Below are 22973 nucleotides of genomic sequence, written 5' to 3' on the forward strand. Positions count from 1 at the left end.
GGGCAACAATGTCTGGCTGCTTTCATTTTGGTGTTGTGAGGCCAAGACTTACTCCACATTATGTGCAACTTGATAAGAGATTTTATTTTACTATAAGCTATATAAATTTGAAGTTGAGAATAAGTGAAATTTTGTGAACACATGAAGTCCTTATTGGTGTATTGTGCTTATTCTTGTACTGTGGTTTGTACACGCTAGAGTACTTCTGTTATTGTGTATTCATAGTACTTTGCAGTGTTGCTTCTTTGTAGTTTTTGAAGGTATACTGTCATTTTATTTCCCTACATTCACTTGTACTACCACTTATTCTCTGTACTTGTTGCTCTTATTGCATGTCTGCTTTAGAAAACATATTTTGTTGCATTTCCTGCAGGTTTCTTACTTTATTGACTTTTTTTGAAGACTTTTATATCATATAATTGAACCTGACTTGACTTTAAGTATCATTTGTGTGTGTGTGTGTGTGTGTGTGTGAGTATGTGTTGATCTGCTCCTGTAGGTTATCTTTATATGCGTGTCCACATTTTCCTGCAAAGCACAAATAATGTCCCAGTGTGTCGTGCAAGTAATTATTTTCATTATCGACTTATTTATTACTTAGTTTTCTGATTAAAGGATGAATCGTTTAGTCTGTAAACTGTTTGAAAATAGAAGTTAATTACATTAAAGCTCCCAAAGCTCATGAAGGCACCTTATTGTTGTTTGTTTGTCTCACACAACAAAGATATTTAATTATCAATGATATGAAACAGAGGAAATAGTGACGCTTAAATTAATAACCAAGAGTCTATTAATAACCTGTGTGTGTGTGTGTGTGTGTGTGTGTGTGTGTGTGTGTGTGTGTGCGTGTGTGTGTGTGTGTGTGTGTGTCAGTCTTTTCTCATCTACCTGTGTGTGCGTTGCCTCTGGTTGAGCGAGGCCGTGCGTCCGGGGCTGTGCTGCTGGCCGTGCTGGGCGCCGAGTCGGGCGGGGCTGGTCATGTAGTCGTTGGGCACCGTGGGCGGCTTCACCGGCTCCAGAGTCTTGTAGGATGTGTTGCGTCTGCAAAAAATAAATAATAAATCATGAACAGGAATGATCGTAATTCAGTGCAAATCCCACTATCAAAACAGCGAGGCCGCGTTCAATAGAGCGTTGAAAATCCTATCAGTTTACCCAGCTGGGTGCTCCGGGCTGCATGCGAGTGCATCACAGTTTACCCTCGGAATTAATATCTGATTAGTGTCGGCGGCTGATGCTGTGCGTCAGACGACGGGCTTCATCGGGGGTGCGAGACCCGTTTTACACCAACAGATAAAAAGTTCCCAGGCTTTTCGCTTTTTGCCTGGATTCATTTTTGTCATTTCAAATGTGAATGTGAGCCAAAACCACAATCACAACAACACTTTAGTTAAAAAAATAATATCCTGGGGCGTCCTGTTGGCTCAGTGGGTTGTGTTTGTTCACTGTGTTACTCTAAACCAAACATTTATTCATTAAAAATAAAAAAAAAAAGGTACAAACACCCAAAAAATAATCTAAAATATGAATAAATGTGACATTTACTTTAACTGCATGTTCTTGTATCGCCCCCACAAAAGCTCATACTTTTCTCTTTCCATTCAGTGTTTTATAATTAGAGGATTAGTTTTCTTTTCATGGTGATGGAAATCTTTACCCGAGCGTGCCGCGCCCTGACATGGGAGGGCTCGGCGGCTTCTGCGTCGGCGGATTGGTCCTCGATAGTGTTCCTCCTCTGTTTGACTGATTGTTTCCATGTTGCTGTGGTTGGAAGAAGAAAAAAAAAAAACACTTTAACAAACAAATTACTTCATACACTTATGTGACAGAAATCAAATGGTATAGGCTGCCCAGATGACAACACAGATGTTTATTTCAGTTGGTAATATTTGAAGAGTTATGCAATGCCGCCCTAGTTCATGTTCAACTCAGTCACAGGGTGTTTGCTGCAGATTGCAGGTTGGAAACCTCTGGGTTGTTCCAACAGCTTATTGCAAAAACACATGTGTCTTAACAGGCATGTAACGGCCGAAAAAAACAGATAACTTATAAGCTTGGAATTTGGCAACATCTGGATTTAAAGTATTGCAAATTCCACATAACTGTTCAGTAACAAAATAAGGATATATGTTTTGTCTGGGAAGCCTTTAACGATTGAATACAGAACATTTAAGGACAACTACACAACATGTAAAGGAAGTGACAACATACACGGTTGGTAACTTGACAAGGAGGGTGTGCTTATACTAAGAGGACTACAGTCTGTTAATGGGTATAACGTGGGGAATGACAATAATAATGACATATACAGGGGTTTGCTGTGAAAGGGAGTTGGACGAGTCTATCAATAATACATTATAGTAAAATGGGGTCATGTGACAAGCCGGACTTACCTTGGCTTTTAGCCACTTATGAAGCCGAATGGGGGAAAAAAGACACAAGAGAGGGAGACAGAAAGAATGAGTTGTCAAAATGGCTAAACGGATCAGCAGAAGTCAAAGTACAAGCGAGCAGGAGGAAAATGATTCCTCGTTGTATTTACACTGAGTAAACATTTAGCAAGACCCGGGCAGGTCGGCGGTTACAAATCATTCTACCAGAGGGAAACACTGTGGCTCCAGACCTACAGCACCACACCCAGTGCAACAGTCAGACTGGAAGGAAATCTGACGAAACATTTATATTGTGCACGAGAGAAAACAGGTCTTTATCTTTACATGGTGTCTGAGATTGAAGAATTTACCTTTGTGCATCAAAAAGCTGTCTCATAAAAATGAATTTTAAGATCTATTTGATTAATTTGTCCTGGTACATATCCAGGTTTTGACTCGACATAATTCCCATGATTGCATTGCAGCAATAAAAAAAAAAAAAACACCTTTGTACTTGTGTGGGCTGATGTCAAAGAGAATATAAAGCCAACAGAAGCAGTGGGGTTTGACAACTGCAGAGTCAAGTGGCTCATCTATAATGCAGCTTCCCCAGTGGCCTCTGCAGAAAAGCATTGTAGCTTCTCACAAGTCCACCAGAGAAAGAGAGAAGATGAAAAAAAAGCAGTTTCACAGCGTAGGTCAGCATGGGGTGCTCTCTGCCTCTTTTAAAAAAACAGATAAAAACACCTTCAGTGCTGCTGCGAATGGTGAATTTCACATTCAAATTTCACTCAGTCCAGGTTATCAGAGCTAGACGGGATTCACTTTACAATGTAGGTCATGCAAAGGCCTACGACTGTCTTCCCTTATCTTCCTGGCTAATGCCGTATCTCCTTTTTTCCTGCACAAACCAGACTGGCAGTGTGGAAATGCTTTAGTTAACACCCCAAGTTGAATTATTTGACAGACAGGTTCAGATTAAGGTCATTATCAAGTCCAAAAAGGCTTTATCATGTCGAGCCAGGGTGGAAAAAAACTGGAGCGATGCAGAACTGTCAGGGCTGGGCGAGTCTGTCGGGTCAACGTTCAGAATAAAAGACACAAACACTTCCTGAGTTTATGGTAGTCGCAGAGGATACGTCCTGAAAATAATTGTACTTGTAATGTGGTGTTGTACTGTGTTTAAATGCTACAAGGGACTCACAATCAAGACGGTTTGATTTTACGTGACCTTGTAATCAGCTCAGCAGGTTTATTAATCAACTAGTAGATTTAAAGTTATAATTCTTAAGATTTTAATGAAATCAAATCCTGTTTTTGATACAATTATGGCCGTCATTTTTTTCAGCAATAGTCATTAAATGTGTAAATGTGCTGTACTCATTTCTTTATTGTTAGTGGGGGGTTCTGCCGTCTCTATGCCTTATTGACATTGCCTGCATATGCAGAATGGATTTAGAGGGAAATATGAGTGCATGTAATCCATATATTACTTTTTTGTCATTTTTCCGCACAGATATCAGGCTCATTTCATACTGTTCACTCTCTTTACACCAAATTACAGCTGTTTTAAGTTAATGCAAACTTTCTGTTGTGACTTACTGTTGCATTAGCAGTATACTGTAATTTATAAACATACCATTTACAACTGGCCAAATACCAAGGGGCTTTGTTGTGATGCCAACACAGTAGACACAATGTATTTTTATCACTGCAGTTATTTTGTTGTCATTTTTATTCATTTTGTGAACAGCTGATTAGTTGTTAATATTGTAGGAAGTAATGGAACAAGAAAAAAATAGTCACAGTGAGCTGTTAGGAGATGCAGGCAACGGGCTGCACACCTCTAATTCTTTAGAAAGGTGACAAACTCCTGTTACAGTGCTTTTATGTAGAAAATTACATGCATTGTCTGGAGCATAATATCTGATTTAGGTTGCAAATAGTTTAGATTTTTGACTTCCTAATTTTCTATCAAAACAACGCTTTGTTTGGCTGCACTGCAAACAAATACACCAGTTGATCTTCCTGTCTGAGCTGCTCAAGGAGTATTTGCTGTAATATTATACTTCACTTTCTGTTATCACCAGGGTGTCGCTGAATCAACCCTGAAGATATAAATATAAGAGAATGACCTGCTGACCTCTTTAGATGATTGAACGGACCTTAAAACAAAAGGTAGTCATTGCTTTTTCCACTTAAGTGCAAAAATATAAAAAGAATCCCTCAAAAGCTATCCCTTCAACATAATCTTTTAAACTCATAACTGACACAATACAAAATATCAAAAGGAATGCAATCTAACTTCAAACACCTGACATCATCCCCGCTGACTAGATTAAACATCAGCTGACTGGAAGAATAAATCTCATCTTTCGTATCAAATCCAAAAAGCATCACGTCACTGTCGGAACGCCTCGGGATGCGGGAACACCCAGATCTGTCAGCTCACATTATTATTGATATGATGCTCAGAGAGGAATCAGATTATCTATCAGATGAATTTCCTCTTCTAATTTTTTTTATTGCTTGTTTGGATCAGACATCTTCTGTTTAATAATGTATGTGAGCGCTACACTGCTCACGCTTTGGTGTTTAGCTGTAAAAACACAGCGCGAGGTCGTTGAACCAGTTTAGGCCGATGCAAACACTCTGGCACCTTCAGCACAGTTTCACAGTTAACCAGCTCCAGTAAACATGATTTAAACTCCTATTAAAGTATCGATTCTGGTCAGTAAGTAAACCGTGGCTATAGATATTCTATACAAGCCGGGCATCTGACAGCAGCCGTACGAATTAATATGGAGTATCGATTTTGAGTATTGATTGGCTCTCTGGGCTGTGACATGCTTAGATGAAAGGAGGTGAGCGATGTAGGACGGCTGCAGGAGCATGTGTGTGTGTGTGTGTGTGTGTGTGTGTGTGTGTGTGTGTGTGTGTGTGTGTGTGTGTGTTACTCATCACATTCACTACGTAAATGCAGCGTTCATGAAGACATTTTAAGGAGATTAGGCCCAGAGTAATGTGTAACGTTCTTAAAATAGATTCATCAAACGCTCGCAAAGCCGCCGTGAATCACGATGGTTTCGGTAATTTGACACTATTGTTTAATGACGTTGTGTTATTTTAAATTTTGCGAGACAAAGTAGAGTCAGACGTTTGGATGATGCACAATTTTTTTCTTGCGTTTTTCCCTGCGATTATATAAAATGTATTATCACTTTTAAAAGTATGAATCATATATTGATACTTGACCTTAAAACAGAAGTTGACAAAACAATCTGAAGTCAAAAACTAAATGGAATGATATTTTTTGTCAACTGTATAATCATAATTTAAAAAACGGGGTTTTATTGTTTTCCACAAAGTATAACATTATTCAAAAAAACTGAAAATTTGAAAACTATAATCAACAGAAATACTATCGAATGATTTAAGGAAAGATTTGACCTTTTTAGGTATTTTATTCACTTTCCTGCTGGGAGTTGAATGCGTGTGCACTAACTATGGCGATAGAGCCTGTTGTCAGTTAGCTTAGCTTAGCATAAAGACTGAAAGCAAAGGGAAACACCTAGCCAGACTTCCTCAAAAGGTTTCAAATCTGCCTTGCAAGCACCTGTAAAGCTCACTAATTTATACCAATTAACAATAACAGCACATGTATGAGATACAATATGTTAATAACTTTGTCTTTATGCTGGCTAAGCTAACATCCTTTAGCTTCATATTTAGTATGCAGAGATCAGAGTGGTCTCATTTTGATCATCTCAAACTAAAGAAAGTGATTTAGCGATCCAAATATGTAGAACTCCTAATTCAATAATAATAAAACACAGCTTTGTATACTTTTAAGTGCACAATATCCATACTATTGGACTGGTCCCTGTTGTGGGGAACGCATCCAAATAACATCTTTCGCTGCCCATTAGCTACCTCACTCTTCCACCATGACAGGAGTGTCCAATTCCCCACGCAGTAAATTGAGAGCGACACAATGGCTTTTATCCGGCCTTATCAATGCCTGTGACGCTACGGGACGGTGATGCTGGGGCCTCTAATCCAATCCGTCTGAGAGCAATTGATTGGCTGATTGATGGGCCAGAGGGGAAGGGTGGAGATCGCTAAAAAATGCCTCTGGCCGTCAGGAATTGATGTCATTACCGCCACTGTCTGGATGACCCAGTGACCCCTAAAGCGAGGCCTGATCGCAGAGAGGGAGTGAAAATGTCACACTTGAATCATGGGAGTTTATCACATGAAAACCAGGTCCTCTCCCGCCTTTCAGGTTGTACCGATGTGAAAATAAAGAACAAATCTAATTGTAACAACATCATTCCTCTGTGAGGTTTACAGAAACTGGAGAACGAGATTACGAGGGCGGTCCGAGGCCTAAGTGCCTTTAAAAAAACGTCTCACAAATGTGTCCTTTTCACATCACTCTGAGAATAGAGCTGTTTTTCTGAAAGCTGTATGATGTAATCACTTTGTTTTTTTGTTTTGTTTTTTTTCTCTCCAAGTTCATCTCCACCCCCAACCCGTTTCCCAACAACCCACACTGCAACATATTCCTGTAGGGTCAGTCGGGGTGCTTTCTGAAGATGAAAGAGAAAAGCACAAGAGATGAGAGTGTGAGCCAGAAAAACGAGTCAAAGTGGGAGAGAGAGAAGAGAGGGAGGGAGATAGGAATACCTCTGGCAAGAAAGAGGCGAGGGGGGGGGGGAGAAAATTAGATATAGTGGAAGAACAGAAGCAGAGAAACTAATTGAGCGTAGAGAAATCTGCTCAGGAAGCAGATCTGAAGTAGAGAAAAATACGCCAAAATCAGGAAACTCCACTCACCTTAACGCCATGGCCGACGTCGTCCAGTACAGTGTAGTCAACCGGCTTCCTGATGTACCTGACAGGTCGCTCCATATTAGCCGGCGCTATGATCTTATGGGTCCTCGAGGTGTTCTTGTTGGTGGTCAGGATCCCGATCTCCCGCCGGGCCACCTTCTCTTTATGGATGTCCACCGTCTGTGAATGACAGGAGACATTAGAGGGGGGTGTGATCGAGACGTACGGCACAACAAGGACCTCTGGGATTCGATGAACTTGTCAAACAGCGGCGTAAGGAAGGTTTAATTAAATCACGAGGCTGCGCTTTTCATCACAATGCTCGTAATCTTTTTACAACAGCCAGAGCACACTAATAAAATCGATTGCGGTAGAGACGAGAGCCTTAACGGAATAATGACCGAAGCATGTGCATCTGGAAGTTTCTTAAACAATACTGACCCCTGAATCTAGATTCTAAAGACTAATTAATTCAGGAAGTTATTAAATACACAAAAAAAAGATAGTGATGAGTTAGAATAAAAACTGATGAAATGTGATTGAAGTTTATCACCACCTGCATTCATATTTCAGAGGAATCAAATTAAGTCTATTGTGTATTAGGGAAAACCACTATTTCATCTTCCGTTTGCAAAATTCTTGGGCCAAATCGTGATGCATTATTTATGCTCCTCGGGACCAAGAGTGTTTTTCCACCAATTGCACCAATGCTCCATTAATTAGCCTGTCCCCCTTTATAAAAACTAATTACTTTTAAGATGCATTAGGAAACCTCGCACACTGCTGGCTCCAAATACTGTAACAAAAATAATTGAACTCAGAAATAAGGCTTCCCCTCTTGATACCCTGCAAGGTGCATGTTTGCAGCCGGGGTTTAATCAAAAAGAATATTATGGTTTAAATGAGGCAGCATTTTCTCAGTCTTGATTCATAGACTGATACAAATACAGCTCAGGGATACAACTTTTATTTGTATTATGGATTGTTTGACGATTATTTTCTCAATGATATATTTTAATTATGTTGTCTATTATGCCAGGTGAAAACACTACTTTTCAACCCTTTTCCAGCACGATGCAATGGTGCTCAATGAATGAATATATAATACATCAAATCAACAGTGATGTGGATAATTACAACTTTTTAATGTACAAAAAAAATACAATTACTATCCTCTCCTCAAAGCCACCAGACTCAAGTCAGACAACAGTAATTTGAACTCGCTGATCATCGACACACTGATTAAAACCGAAACAAAATAAAACTAATTTAAACAGTCTTGCTTTTATTTTCACTGTTCTTACAATCACCAACTCTGGTTTGGTCTGAATAAACCCTTATTTCACAGAGTAAAATGAAAATAGAAACAGTTGTTATATGCGTTCCCTCAAGGCTACCAGACTCCATTGACAAAAACAGTAATTTTACCTCGTTGATCATTGTAAAACACACTTCATTCCAACTCAAACAATGTTGTTCAATTGGCTTGTTAAGTCTTACCAACAATTCCAGGCCCATATATAGTAAATCCACACTTAGATAGAAAGATAGAACCAAAATATGTTTCATATCTTTGCTTAATAAACTACATTCTGCAAGTCGTCTGCCATCAAGGTGGCACATAAACCATCACCTTCAAACACTGCCAATCTTCTACAGATCTAAACACCATCACACACCACCACTGCATTTCCATTCCCTGAGCCGGGAGGAGCTCAGGAGCAGCTGCCCTTCCTCTGAGAGATGAAAGGCTGCAATGTCCTCTGAGGGCAGACCAGTAAAACGATGGTCTCTCATGGGGGGGGTCAGAGTCGGAGTCAGCGAACAGCCCCAACAGAGGATTCCTTTCATGCCCACAGGGATCTGGAGCTGGACTGAGCTCTGTCTCTGTTCCACTGTACGGCCGACTTCAAGTATCACTCATCCCAGGGTCGAGGGACTCGACAACACTGGTGGACTCGTGTGAAGTCCAGTACAGTGCAGCGATCTCTGGACAATGTCATGTCTAAATTTAAACCTGAGAGCTGACGAGCTCGTGCAAAGCGATGCAAAGCAGATACCACTTCTTACAAGGGGCTGAGATAAAAAAAAATTCCCAGCGATGGTAATTATTTCCCTGTTCTCTGGCTGAATTATGAGATTTAAACTGCCTTTTAACAGACTTCTGCCAAGTGAGGCCAATATGGAAGTGTCTTAAAACTTGCATTACCTCTACTGACCAGCAGAGGGCGACTCATCCGGTTGCAAAAAGAAGTCAGATTGTATAGAAGTCTATGAGAAAATGTCCCTACTTTTCACTTGATTTATTGCCTCAGCGAACATTCGAAACACGAGTTTATGGTCTCAATCTCTAGTTTCCATTCAATGATTGCAAAAAAATAAGATAGCAACAGCCATAATCCAATATGGCGGCGAAAAAAGGCTTCAAAAACAGCAGTCCACAAACCAATGGGTGACTATGTCGCCTTCTTATATACAGTCTGTGCTTCTTACAGTACACACAAGGATATCATACTGTGGATTTTTCAAAATGACAGAAAAAAAGAATCAATATTTTATAACCGGAAAAGTTTCTCATACATAATTGCTCCCGCAGAGACTCCCCATACAAAGAGGAAACATCCGTTCTGTTCCACTGTTGTGTCTGTTTGAATTAAAGGGGATGGAAGAATGTTGAATACAGTCTTTTTTTTTTTTTTTTTAACATGAGCTGAGCTGCCAGAACATGAGAGGCTCTTAATATAAATTTAAAAAAAAAGAACTGTGGTGACAAAGTCTTCCCAATGAGGCGAACAAACCGATGCACAAATATTCCATTTTAGCAACACTTCAAACTCCAGTGTGTTGAGCCTCCACTGTGACTGGATTTGAGCTAATAAGTTGACTCCACACACAGCTAAGAGAAAATGCCCATAAATCATGATTTTCTGGAAACAACTGGGTCAAAATCTAATCAGTCTTTTTGCCTTTTATTTGCAGGGGTACAGTGAAGAAGTACAGAAGGAGTAAAGGAGGATTTAGGGAATAGCTCAGTCAGCCTTTTTTAAAATATAGCTTTAACCTCATTTCACCTCACTGGGACTCCAACACACTGTCCTCTCCTGAGCTTATTTCCTACTGGATACAAAACTAACTTACACCCACAAACATCTGGCCTTTGTCTTTCGTGGGAAATGTTACAATCGGCATTCCTTCCCCTGACAAACGACTCTGAAGAAGTAGTCACGTGTGTTGATCGACTCAGATCAGCAGTCATGGAACAATTTCTCCCTTTTTCTAGAGTGATGCTCTCTTTTTTAAACCTTTAATAGACTTATGTTATGTGAGAAAAAGACAGTTGTTATATGCGCTCCTCAAAGCTACCAGACTGACAGAAACAGTAATTTTAGCTTGTTGATCATTGTAAAACACACTTCATTCAAATTCAACAGAAACAAACTAAAACCGTCTTTGTTTGTCTTTCCACTGTTCCAACAATCACCAACTCTGGTTTGAGAGTTTAAAAGAGATACTGAACGAGTAACAGCCATGTAAAAAAGCAGAAGCAATTACTGTAACACTTTCACTGTTTACTAACCCTGTTTTCCGGCGCATTTGTAAATGTGACAAACCAGAAAAAGAAAAAACCACAGGACGGCATACTTTCGACTGCTTGCACTAATGGTTACTTAAACATCCACAACTGGCAATGGGAAATGATTCTATCATCTATTTTAAATCCTGCATAAACAGGCTAATTTTGGTGGGAATAGGGTAGTAGAGACCTTGTACAGTCATGGGACATTGTTATCATAAGATAAATGAGATAATACATTTGAGAAATTATCGCAAAAAAGCAGTTTTCAGCTTAAACTAATAAACAGGAAAAGTCCCTCTACAAACCACCATTAAAAAAAAAAAACCTCCTCCTAAACAGGAGAACTGTTGTTGAAATATTGCATCTAAATTGGGAAAGCATCTGGTCTCGGCTGAGCTCACTCCACCTTATCAGAGCGCAGCGTGTGGACCAACACATCATCGCAGCTGGCAAACGGGTGGGGGGGGGAAGTGAGAAGGGCGGCGTGGTGTGAGGTAATCTCCTTCCTGTATGCTGAGAGAAATCGCCACTGCTGTAACAGTGTGGCCTTTAGATACGAGTGATCTCAGAGGGGTAAATACGGAAAAACCACAGCGAGCTGTTAGCACCCCGTCGAGAGCGCATTGCTTATCTGCTGACCGGCAGAATGGAGCCGACAAAAAAAAAATGGTGAAGGTCTAAGTAGAAAAGCGTATTCTGGCTTGACTCCTTTGGACTGACCCAGTGGGGAGCTCCAATAGCTGCTAAATAGCTTCTCTCTTCTCCCCGACGGCTCCCTCCGACTTTTCAACTGGCACTAAAATGGTGTTTACTTGATCCAAAACGCTCCATCTGTCTGTTGGAGAAAGTCTGATGTGGAATACATGTTGCCAAACTGGAAGGTGGATGATTCACATGTGTTTTTCAACGACTGTCACCCATATGTTTTAGGCCTGTGGGTGTTTTTTTCCCAGAACGCCGAGCAGTTTTGGCTCTGGTGTTTGGCTTCTACATCGTATTTAAAGAGGGCCTCCTCTTCTTTCTAGTTGATTCATCATCAACTCATCCTTTCACTCAGTTCTTCCTCTGCAAACCCTAAGTTTTTCTTTTTTTCTATCCCTCTAATTCCACCCGATTCTCCCCACACCCAGTGACCCACCTTTATGACTGATGTGAGGGTTTAGGTCACACACTGGAACTGCTGCCAACACCATCATCGTCATCCTCCAATTCAAGCCAGACAGACAAACTATATCCAGTCCAGACCACTTTTGGACTGAAAGAGTTCTTCCCATTTTGGGATAAGAGTGAGTCAGCGCAGCGGTTGCCACGGTGAGAGCTTCTTGTTGTGTTTGTTCGTAGCAACGAGCGCCTAAATATTTGTAATTTGTGATTTATTTTATTTTTTCATCCTGATTGTTGCCATTTTGAGTAACAGCTGCACTTGGAAGGCTTGCAGATCTAAAGTGGGACACGGGGGTCGGCCGTTGTTGAGTTCACTTCAAGACCCAGGATGACGTCGTGGTGTGTCACTCGACGAATCACCAACCCGGCGTTCTTGGATGACTATTTAGATACCAAACAGATGATGGTGAAAGATTTAGTTTTCTAAAATAGAGCCATGACATGTTTTTTCAATTGTCGACATATACATTTGGTGCAGGAGGAAATGTTATAAATGTAATGAATAAAAAACTTTGAAAAAGGGAACTTATGAAATCATAAGTTGGGCTCTTTACAACCTAGTGATGACTTTGATATGAAACCTATGTGATATAATATTTAATTATACTAACAAGGTCTGTTGCTTATTCTGTAATCACTTCATAGATTGACAAAAGATTATCCTGTGAATTTATAATATTGGTAACCATTTTGCATTCTTACAAAAAAAAACCATAACAGAGAGGTGTGTTCTGAATAACAACGATTCCTCTATAGTGTATTGTTCTCTGTGTGTTTGTTATGTCTCCGGTTTGAGAAAATTAATTAAGTGTAATGGAGATAAGAGTGCAGGTGATTTCTTTTCATTAACACACTTTTTTTTATTATTTTTTTAATCCGGCCCCTTTTTAGACTCATGGTATTGAATGATAATTAGATTCTTTCCAACAGTGAACTTATTTGAACCGGCCTCTCTTCGTCATATTGATCAACACTACGGGTGGAGGATTTGCAAAAAACAGGTAACACATTAACAGAGTGCGTCCACACAAACATCAGCCGAAGAGGCGTAAATCTCTTTCGGTTGCACGGCCAATCAAAGCACCAGGAAAAAGGAATGTCGAAGCCTTACGCGAACGTAACTTCCCGCCAGACACAAACACACACTGCTTTTGGAAGGGTGAGCTAAGAAGAGACAACAAAGAAGAAGACAAAAAGCTGATGATATCACTTCAACAGATGTTTGAGAGAAGAAGAAGAAGAAGAAGAAGAAGAAGAAGAAGTCAGCGTTTTGGCAGACTGGATGATATCCTCAATAAATTGCCAGCTATGCACAAACGCAGGGACAAATAAAACAAAGCTGCACAGCTTGTACTGCAGGACACACACACACACACACACACACACACACACACACACACACACACACACACACACACACACACACACACACACACACACACACACACACACACACACACACACGCACACACGCACACACGCACACACACAACAGCCTGCTGCTACACAAACACACCCTACATACCAATGTGTCATTGCAGCCAAACTAGACCAGACAAATATGCAAATAGTTAAAGATAAGAGATCGACCGCAGATGACGTAAAGAAGTGTTTCAGCGAAACCGGCAGCGATGCTTCTTCTTCTTCTTCCTGCTCCTCTGGGACACCGAAGAGCACTCCGTTCCCATGCTACGCTATCCAAGAATATTAAGACATGGAATATTTTTTAACTGGCGTATAATATCATAAAACCAGAACTACACATAATTATGAAATAAGACGAGCCACGAGGTCTTATTAAAAGCCGTTCCTGGCTGAGAGCTAAGACAAGCTTGTCTTTACAGCTGTCCAGGATTTGGAAATCCTTGTTCTGCAGGATTACGAGGAGATAATAACTATGAAGCTCACGTCTGTTAAACACATCTCAACCTCAGTTTCAGGCTTACGGCGCAAGAGGATTTATCCCAACGGTCGAAGACGCTAACAGGTGAAGACAGCCCGATGAGGACATACTATTATTTTTCCAGGGAGAACAAAAGAAAATAAAGTCTCCTTCTCTGCAAATCTCCGCTTCACGCTCAAACTATTACCCACGTTCAACCCCAGGGAGGCAGATTTGAACAATGTGTGAAGCTCAATGTGTTCCAGCAGTTATTTTATGATGAAGTGAGCTTTTATTTCTGCTGCGCCCACTTACTCTCTCTCGGCTTCTACTACAGTTATTATCCTGAAATAACCTCCTCAGAGAAGGATCCTCATGAACAGACTGCTCTGGTGGAAATCTGGAAATGTGATCATCATCATGAAGACATCTTGTGGTTTTGCTGCATTAATGTGGGAAATCCTCATTTTGGTGGAGAAATTGGCATCTTGGCATCTTTGAATTTCGACTTCTGGCTCCGTCACTGTCAAATCAAACTAAAAAAAGACAACGAGATGTGTGTGCAGACCGGAACAGATGAAAGTTTTTCAGATTTATAGTCTTGTTTACTTAAATTTTGATCACACTGTTCCTGATTCAAATCATGGTTTTGCCATTTCTTAACTGTTCATAATGTTATGAAGGCCATGTTCTTGTACAGATGCCTTTGTTTGGACAATGTAAAGGGCGCATAAACACCCATTAAAAGGCGAATTGTCATCTTTACACAAAATAGCTATAACTTGTCAATTGGTGAGCTGTTCGACAGATTTTGTTACCTTTGGACAGAGCCAGGCTAGCCGTTTCCCTCCATTTCCAGTGTTTGTGCTAAGCTACGCTAGTTAGCTACATATTTAACGGTCAGATAGAAAAGCGGCATTCATTTTCAACTAACTTCCTGCTAGAAAGTGAATAAACGTATTTCACAACATGTCAGGTTGTTCTTTAAAAAAATGATCTTGGTCATATTCATCCAAGTAACAAAGTATCATTAAGTCTCTCTCAGCTATCAGATTTGTAATAGTAAAAGTTCCAACAATACAATACCCTACATTCTAATACGTTTTAGGAATTTAACAAGAAAATGATCTTTTCCTTCTTCTTCCATCGTCTCGTGACCCCTCAGGTTGACCTTGTGACCCAGTGGGGAGCCCATCCCCCAGAAGCCTCTGCTCTAGGGCACTTCAATTTAAACCGTTGAACTTCCGGTCACATGCCTGTTTTTTTTTACTGTCTCTGGGCTGCCGAAGCCCCCAGTCGTCTGTGTCCTGCTTCTTCACCGTGTCCGGCCTCATCCGTAGGAGCAGTGCAATCCAACCCTCCCACTGCCGCATTGAGCCAAAGCGGCTGTTGAAGCAGAGCGAATATGCCCTCTCTTGTCTGGTCTGTTTTTTCAGTATGATTACAGCCCGTCATCCGCAGAGTCAAACAGCTGTCCAAAGAAAGGCCCTTCGGTGGGGCTGTTAGTGCAACACGGAGCATGACGGAGCGTCCATCCACACTCCAAAGTCAAAACGGGAGGTCAAACGCCCGGTGGGGAGCTCTCAGTTTGGCAGCTTCTTGTTAAACAAAAAAAAAAATGGTGAATCTAACAACCCATGTCTGATGTGACGGAGCCAGAAGAAGAGGTTGTGTGAGGATTTGGTGTAAAACCTTGGAGGAATTGTCTCTCCCAGCAAAATGAAAAGAACTGCACGCCTAGGTCAGAGCTTTGTTTGCAAACACAGCACATATGGAAACACCTCGCCCGTCTTTTGCCAATTTAACTTTTGGGCTGCGGCCAAACAGCATTCGGAAAGAGCTCTGAGGTTTGCATTACAAGCTGAGAGCGAGCCTACATAATGCTCAGACTTAAGAGCCAGACAACAGTAGAGATAACAAACACCGAGAGCTGAATCTTCCGTAACAGAAGAGGAGTATTTCCTAATCAGCCTTGTTTATAAGACGCTGTTAAAATAATTGCCTACAGTGTTCTTCAATAGGGCGGATCTGCAGAACAGAGGTGTGATGATTACATGTAATTGCAGAGTGTTGCTAAGTGGGGAAGACTGCATGGTGCATCTGCAGCGGGGAAGAGGAAGAAGAGGAGGAGGAGGACGGGAAGTAGAAACAGAGCAGAGGAGCAGATGATTCACTGAACAACATCAGTCACCAGTCATTTCACATTTAACCTCCATTCATGCAGGAAGGAGTCGTGATAATTGTGTGTGTGTGCTGTAATGCTTCACATTCAGGCGCAAAGAAACACACCCTGCGAATTCAGCAACAGTCTTAAAGGGTCTTAAAGTCCTGAATGGATTCGATGGTTAATCAAATAGAGATTCACAGGCAAATCAACGACAATTTAATATAATAAAACTTGTAATACGACATTCGCTGGTTGCAGCTTCTCAAATCTTCTCCCCTCGAGTTCTGTACTGTTTGCTGGATATAATTTGAGGTCTTCCGGGATTTTTTTAAACCTATCGTGCTTCATCACGATAGGTTTAAACTGACTTATCTTTGGGGTTAAGACTGTTGGTGGACAAAGCATTTAGTTTTTTTATAAACCAAACAATTATTTGATAAATAAAAAAAAGAATAAATCAATAATGAAAAAGAAATCTATCTTGAATTAAGGTAATAAATTCAATTTTTCCAATCCAAAATAATTCCACACACTCTCCAAACTTGCCACTTTCCAATATCAGAACCATGTCTTTTACCTTTAAATAACCACAGCCCTGAAGCAATGGGCCACACAAAGATTCTACCACACATACACAGACACATCGCTTTAATCCACTAAAAATAAAAGAGGCATGAAGACTATGTGTAAATATCCAACAGTGAAAAATACAGACAAACTCTGCATGAAACTCTACATTTCACAGCCATGCAAGTGGGAGAGACCACCAGGAGAGACAGGAGAGACAAAATACACAGGCAAGCACTGGGATCAGCAGGAAACACAAGGAGCACACACACACACACACACACACACATACATAACACACACACACACACACACACACACACACACACAGGGAGACCTATAGGGCTTCATTTCCTGTTTGGATGAGTGCCATTCTTCCTCGACGGGAGGTCAAAAAGCCGCCACAGCAGCACATAGACACAACCTTAAGCCTTTGCATGAGTGTGTGTTCTCACCACTGCACACACAACACACACCACACAACACACACACACACACACACACACACACACACACACACACACACACACACACACACACACACACACACACACACACACACACACACACACACACACACACACACACACACACACACACACACACACGCACAAGCAGCAGGGTGTGACGGCATGCAACTGTACAACCGAGGGAATGAGGACTGGAATGAAAAAAAAACAACCAAAACAATGAACTGTGTGCCGCGCCGAGAGCATAAATACAAACACGGGCCGACTCGTGATCAGATAAGAATATTGTGTAACTGTATTAACAGCATCTCAGTGAGACTGTGGGAATCCAACAGAGTACAGTAGATGTGTGTCAGCTGCTCTCTGCATCCAGCCTGCTGCTGCTGCATCACTGTGGTCACTGGGTTCAATCAGAACACCGGCCAGCTCCAAAATGTAAGTGCAGGCCGTTTAACATCTTTGTAAAACACAGCTGCACTGGTGAAATAATGTCAGTTGTTTTATCCCCACATCTGCAACTGCTATTTATGAATGGAAACTCAAATTTGCACTTGATTAATTTAAATTGAGTGGTCAGTTTGTGGTATAAAAGTGGTTTAATTTATATGTTTAATGTTTCAATTAATAATAAAAAAGGACATAGTTACAAAAAATTCTCAGAAAATCTGACAATTTTGCACTGAAGTTCTTAATTAAATGAGAAAAAACTCAAATCACAGACTAGATCAGACAATTTATTTATTAAATTACCAGAAAATGTGCTTTATTTTAATATATATCATTATAGAGATATGAAATGACCTATATCATGCAAGAAGATATTTACCATAGCACCCAGCATAGCTTAAGATTCCTATTTATGGTTTTGATGACCAGAGTTCTCCAAAGTTGTTCCCTGAGCCTGACTCATTATCTCCTCACTGACTAACATACTGCCATTAGACAGACACGGAAACATTGGTCATTCATATTTTCTAATAATAAAGTTCCAATGGACTAAATAGATTTACTGTGAATCAAGGGGCTTTTCTAAAAGCGCAGTGATAAAAATAGCTTTGACCAGATGCAAAAAAAAAGGTTTTCATTTATAGCTCAGCGTGGGTGTGGTTGTGAATGCATCGCTAGCTTTTTTGAAGTCAGAGGTCTTCATGCTCAATTTGTCAGTCATGACTTCATCTTTGTGTTCGTATCTACTCATGAAGACATACATGCACTGTTGGAACTAAAAATGCTGCTCGTTAGCTCTACTTTCATTCCTTTTAAGAGTAAAAAAAAAAGTTTTGTTTTCACTCCAGGTTGTGCTAAAAATATCTGTATTGTGTATCAAACTGAACTGTGAGCTGAACTATTGTTTTACCCCCAGCATGCACAAACAATAAGAGTTTATATTGTTTATATTGTGCCTCTTCCTTGTTGTTCTGAACTCCCTTTGGTTTTAAATGTGAGTTTCTCCAAACAAAGTGGCTTTTATTCCATTGTTTTGTCTCATTTTCATGGCAACAATGACAGATTTAAACTTTTAAATATAGCTCACGTTATAGCTGCATTCCTCCGGGTTCAAGTTTATCAAATAAATGTATGTCGCGCTGATCAGATGTGAGGAAAAAGCTTGAAGAAAAAGCTTGAATATCAACAATATCATAATCAGGAGCTGCAGCTTGAACATAGGCTGTTTGTGCATGAAACCCCACACACACACACACACACACACACACACACACACACACACACACTATTCTCCCTCTCTTTCCTCTCTATTCGGGTATCACAGAGAGGTTCTCAATGTGAGGCATTTTCTTCCGCCGGACGGACAAAGCGCTCCCTGTTCGCAGCCTCTTAGCAGCCACTTCACACGCAGCACAAGGTGGAAGCCCCGCAGGCCACTCTATTTTACCCATCAGCCCTTTCTGCCTCAACACTGCTTGTGAATGGCCACAGGGGGAGAGGTGACACACAAACAAATACCTGTCAACACACACACACACAAACATTTGTGCATCTGTCACTGCTCCCACAGATTCAACAACACATGTTTGGGTATGAAGTGAAACTGCAGCCCGACTCTGACATCCTCTGAATATCAATAAGCAGAATACTTAATAAACACCAAGCGCACTTTAAAATGCATTTTAATTAAAGCAAATGAGATTCAGATATTATTAAAAACAGTTCCTACTGGCATATCTTTATTACTGTTTCCACAATTAGTCAACTAGTAGATTATTTCAGTTCTTTCCAATTAGGGGGCAAAACATAAATCTGAAGGGGTCCAAAAAAAAAAAGAGTTTGGTTTTCACTCCAGGTTGTGCTAAAAATATCTGTATTGTGTATCAAACTGAACTGTGAGCTGAACTATTGTTTTACCCCCAGCATGCACAAACAATAAGAGTTTATATTGTGCCTCTTCCTTGTTGTTCTCAGAATACAAAACATTCTTTAATTTTCAGATGATTATTTAATACTTACTTTATGAAAAAAACATAAATAAATCAAAAAGAAATGGGTTGAACTAGTCATAGATAATGTGCTACCAGTGGTCAGGGACTGTTGTTGTGTTACGAATTGCTTAATATCGAGGGGTCACAAGTCAGAAAGGTCGGACGTCACAGGATTAATCTGTGTAGTAGTTAAGTGACAGAAACGTATTAACAACTATTCTTAAAGTCAATGAATTGTTCAAAGCAAGTTATAAAGCCAAACTCTACTTGATCCAGGTTATAAATTGCTCATTTTCACTCCTTTACATGACTGTAATATGAATAATTTTTGGACTGTCAAAATGAGCAAATGGGTCACAGTGGGCTCTTGAACAAAGATTGTATGGATCCAAAAAGATTTCACACAAGAAAATCCAGCACTGCTTTCAGCCTAACAGTTTTTTTTTTTTTTTTTTAACACAAGATTAAAATATTGCAGCAGATGAAGTGGTTGAATTGAACCAAATTGTGCATCTAATTTGTTTATTTTACCCTTTCTGCCTCCCAGCACATGCAGAACTACACTTGCTGTATTACAGTACAGTATAGTACAGTACGCTTGGCATCCAGCTAAGAGGGAATGCCACCGCCAAGCAGACACACCCTGACCAGAGTGAACCTCTTCGGACTGACCGAACCGAAGGAGACGGTCCTGACGCCAGGCAGCATCTCACCACACACCGACTGACACGTTAATGTAAGAGAGCCTCGTCCTAAGGAATGGACGGGTTCAGGCTTTGGTTAGAAAACTGAACTGTACGATTTACAGGAAGACTGAGGAGAGAGGTGTAGAAAACGCTGGTATGATTATGTACAACCTAGTAAATCTGCAGCATGTTCACTATTGGTGTCTCGAGGATAAAGTCTTGCTCGCGTTTTATTAGTTATTCACCTGAGAAAACTTCCTTTCCACTGTTTAAATAACACATATATATATTCCAAGAATGCAACGCCGTCCTCGAGGACCGCCGCTGATCTCATATCCATGAGCTAGCGAAGGCGACACGATAATGATCCACCTCTGAACCGGACAGTGGAGAGCAATAAAACACACCCACGTTCTGCAGAGCTCACAGCCCTGATTCTTTATTACTTAAACAGAGATATGCCTTTATTACAGTAAACACATTAGGACCTCTACTTCTTGCTGTTTAAACAATGAAGAAAACAACTTGATGAAGAAGGACATTAGGCATTCAGCGTTTTTTTCTAGATTTCGAGACGAAGCTGCTAAATCATTTAAGTTATGCAAATTAGAAAAAAATTGTTTAACCTCACTTTTCTGTATATTTTCAACCAAAAAAAGAAACTCAAAAGAAAGGGGAAAACATTTATTTACTGACCATTAGCGTGCGACACAATCGTGTTCATAATCACCATGGATACACTCAAAGTACACAAACTGAAGGATGGACTTTCCCATGCATAAGACCAGAGACGGTGACGAGCACTCGTAACGGAGACAGAAGAAGTCAAACAATGTAAACTACGCCTGGAGTTTATCTTCTGATCCCCAAGTACTAATGTCTAACTGTCTTTCACATGCTTTTCAGACGTGGCCCTGAGGGTTGTCATGGAGACCGAGACAGCCAGTGACCTTGGTGTCGGCTGAATGCTATTGTCAGGATATTGACTCAAAACCTGAAGGAGTGCAAATACGCCTTTTTTTTGTTGCCTTTTTCTCTTTCCTGCTTTCTCTTTGCTTGTCATCATCCATCTTGCCTGTCCTTCATCCTTCTCTCTGATTTGCCGGATCTCTCTCTCTCTCTCTCTCTCTCCCTCTGAAACCCCTCAAGTCTCACAAGTCCCATTTCCTTCCATTAGACTGAAAATCTGACCTTCACTGTATCCTGAAGGAATTTCTGTCGCTCTCAGCGAAGCACTGTCAGAGTAAAAAAAACACAGATAGCGAACATGGGAAAGACAAAACTAAAAAGGAACTACCCCCTCCATTCCGTCAGACACCACTCCATCACCGCATAAAGAATGTTTCAGACAAGAAACATCCACTTTTTTTTAACAATCACTTTTGGATTCAACCAACGTGTGTTTCCACCCACTTCTAATCTACGAGGTGCCACCTGGCTGGAGCTTTTTGTTTGATTTGTCTGAGCTCTTAATGCCTTCATTGGATGAGCGGATGGATTTACCTGCACATGGCCAAATCCTCATGCTAAGGAAGGAAAAAGGTTAGGAGAGGAAAGACTCTGACCAAAGATTCACGTTTCATTTAAGAATGGCCTGATATTTGGGTGAGAAATACAGATAAAATCCTGGATCATAGTATTCTGTAAATATTGAATTAATAACCCAGGCTTTAATTCCATTTAGTCAGTTATTTGACAAACGTGTCTTTATGGGACAGGCCTTTGATCCCTTTCTCGTAAAACTCTTGCTCATACTATCAAAAGCATAATCTTTAAATAGTTTTGTAATCCAGTATGAATATAACTTGTGGAACAAGACAGGAAACCTACAAACCAACACAACACGTCTATTTATACCCTTAAAACCCACCTGTCCGTCAGCAGTGAGCAAAGGACGTCACATGACAACATTCACAATGTATTAATACTTGTTGATTCTTATGAAAAACTGTTTGGATTATTTTTGATTCTCAATTCTCAATTAAATGTGACAAAAGTTAGCCGTCAATTTATTGAGACATTCATTTATTTACCACTAATGAGGTCTAAGAATTCTTAAATGATACAATAACCAGACAGGAATACCTGTTTTTGGTTGACTAAGTAAGCAAGTCAGTAAAATACGATATCACATGAATGCAATAATTATATTAAAGATCTATTATTGCCTTAAAAGGGTCTTGCAGTCCAAGCTACCAGCTTATAAACGGTGCAGCAAAGTTATCAAATTGCCAACAGCCTGATATATTAAACATCAAAACTTTAAAAAGCCATTCTCTTATTCAAATCTCCAAATTACTTTTAAGTGTGTGGATCTGGTAGTTGTGTCCATCTTTTGTCTGACAATTAAGCCACAAAGTTAACAGAATAAGCATTAAAGTATATCTTGTTTAAAACAAATCTAAAAGCACATGTTTGAACATTATATAAGTAAAAAAAGTATTAGAATATAAGGTGGCATATGTGACAAAATATCAGATATTACTATACTATACTACAGATATACAAATATGTCCCTATGTGTGTTCGGGCTGCTCAGTAATGAGTATTGCAGACCAATAATTACAAGTTAGAGTGATTGTGCGAAATGTTTTATCATGTTTGTACGCCTCCTAAGACGATGAGAGCATAAAGGAAGGGCAAACAGAGCAGCAGTCATTCAACCAAACACACCAGCCAGTCAGACACTTGTGCAAGACTGATACCAAATACCGACCAGTGAAAAAAGGAACCATGGAGACTACAGAAGAACTCGTACTGTGTTTGGAAAATAACAGCGTCTGTGTGAAAGTGAGAGAAGTGGGATGTGTGGGG

The 22973-nt window shown here is 40.2% G+C and overlaps 1 protein-coding gene across 4 annotated transcripts in view; it reads right to left on the minus strand.

Annotated features, from left to right (window-relative positions):
• The window catches only part of abi1a (abl-interactor 1a), a 47596-nt gene that overhangs the window by 12248 nt on the left and 12375 nt on the right, over positions 1-22973 (minus strand). For all 4 annotated transcript variants that reach the window (XM_054623113.1, XM_054623114.1, XM_054623117.1 and 1 more), the window contains exons 3-5: positions 7212-7388; positions 1658-1761; positions 889-1041 (exon numbers count right to left, since the gene is read on the minus strand). In XM_054623113.1, the coding sequence (XP_054479088.1) occupies positions 889-1041; positions 1658-1761; positions 7212-7388 (434 nt within the window). The remainder of the gene's footprint in view (positions 1-888; positions 1042-1657; positions 1762-7211; positions 7389-22973) is intronic.

The sequence above is a fragment of the Anoplopoma fimbria genome, chromosome 21 (genome assembly GCF_027596085.1).
Source record: "Anoplopoma fimbria isolate UVic2021 breed Golden Eagle Sablefish chromosome 21, Afim_UVic_2022, whole genome shotgun sequence".
NCBI lineage: Eukaryota > Metazoa > Chordata > Actinopteri > Perciformes > Anoplopomatidae > Anoplopoma > Anoplopoma fimbria.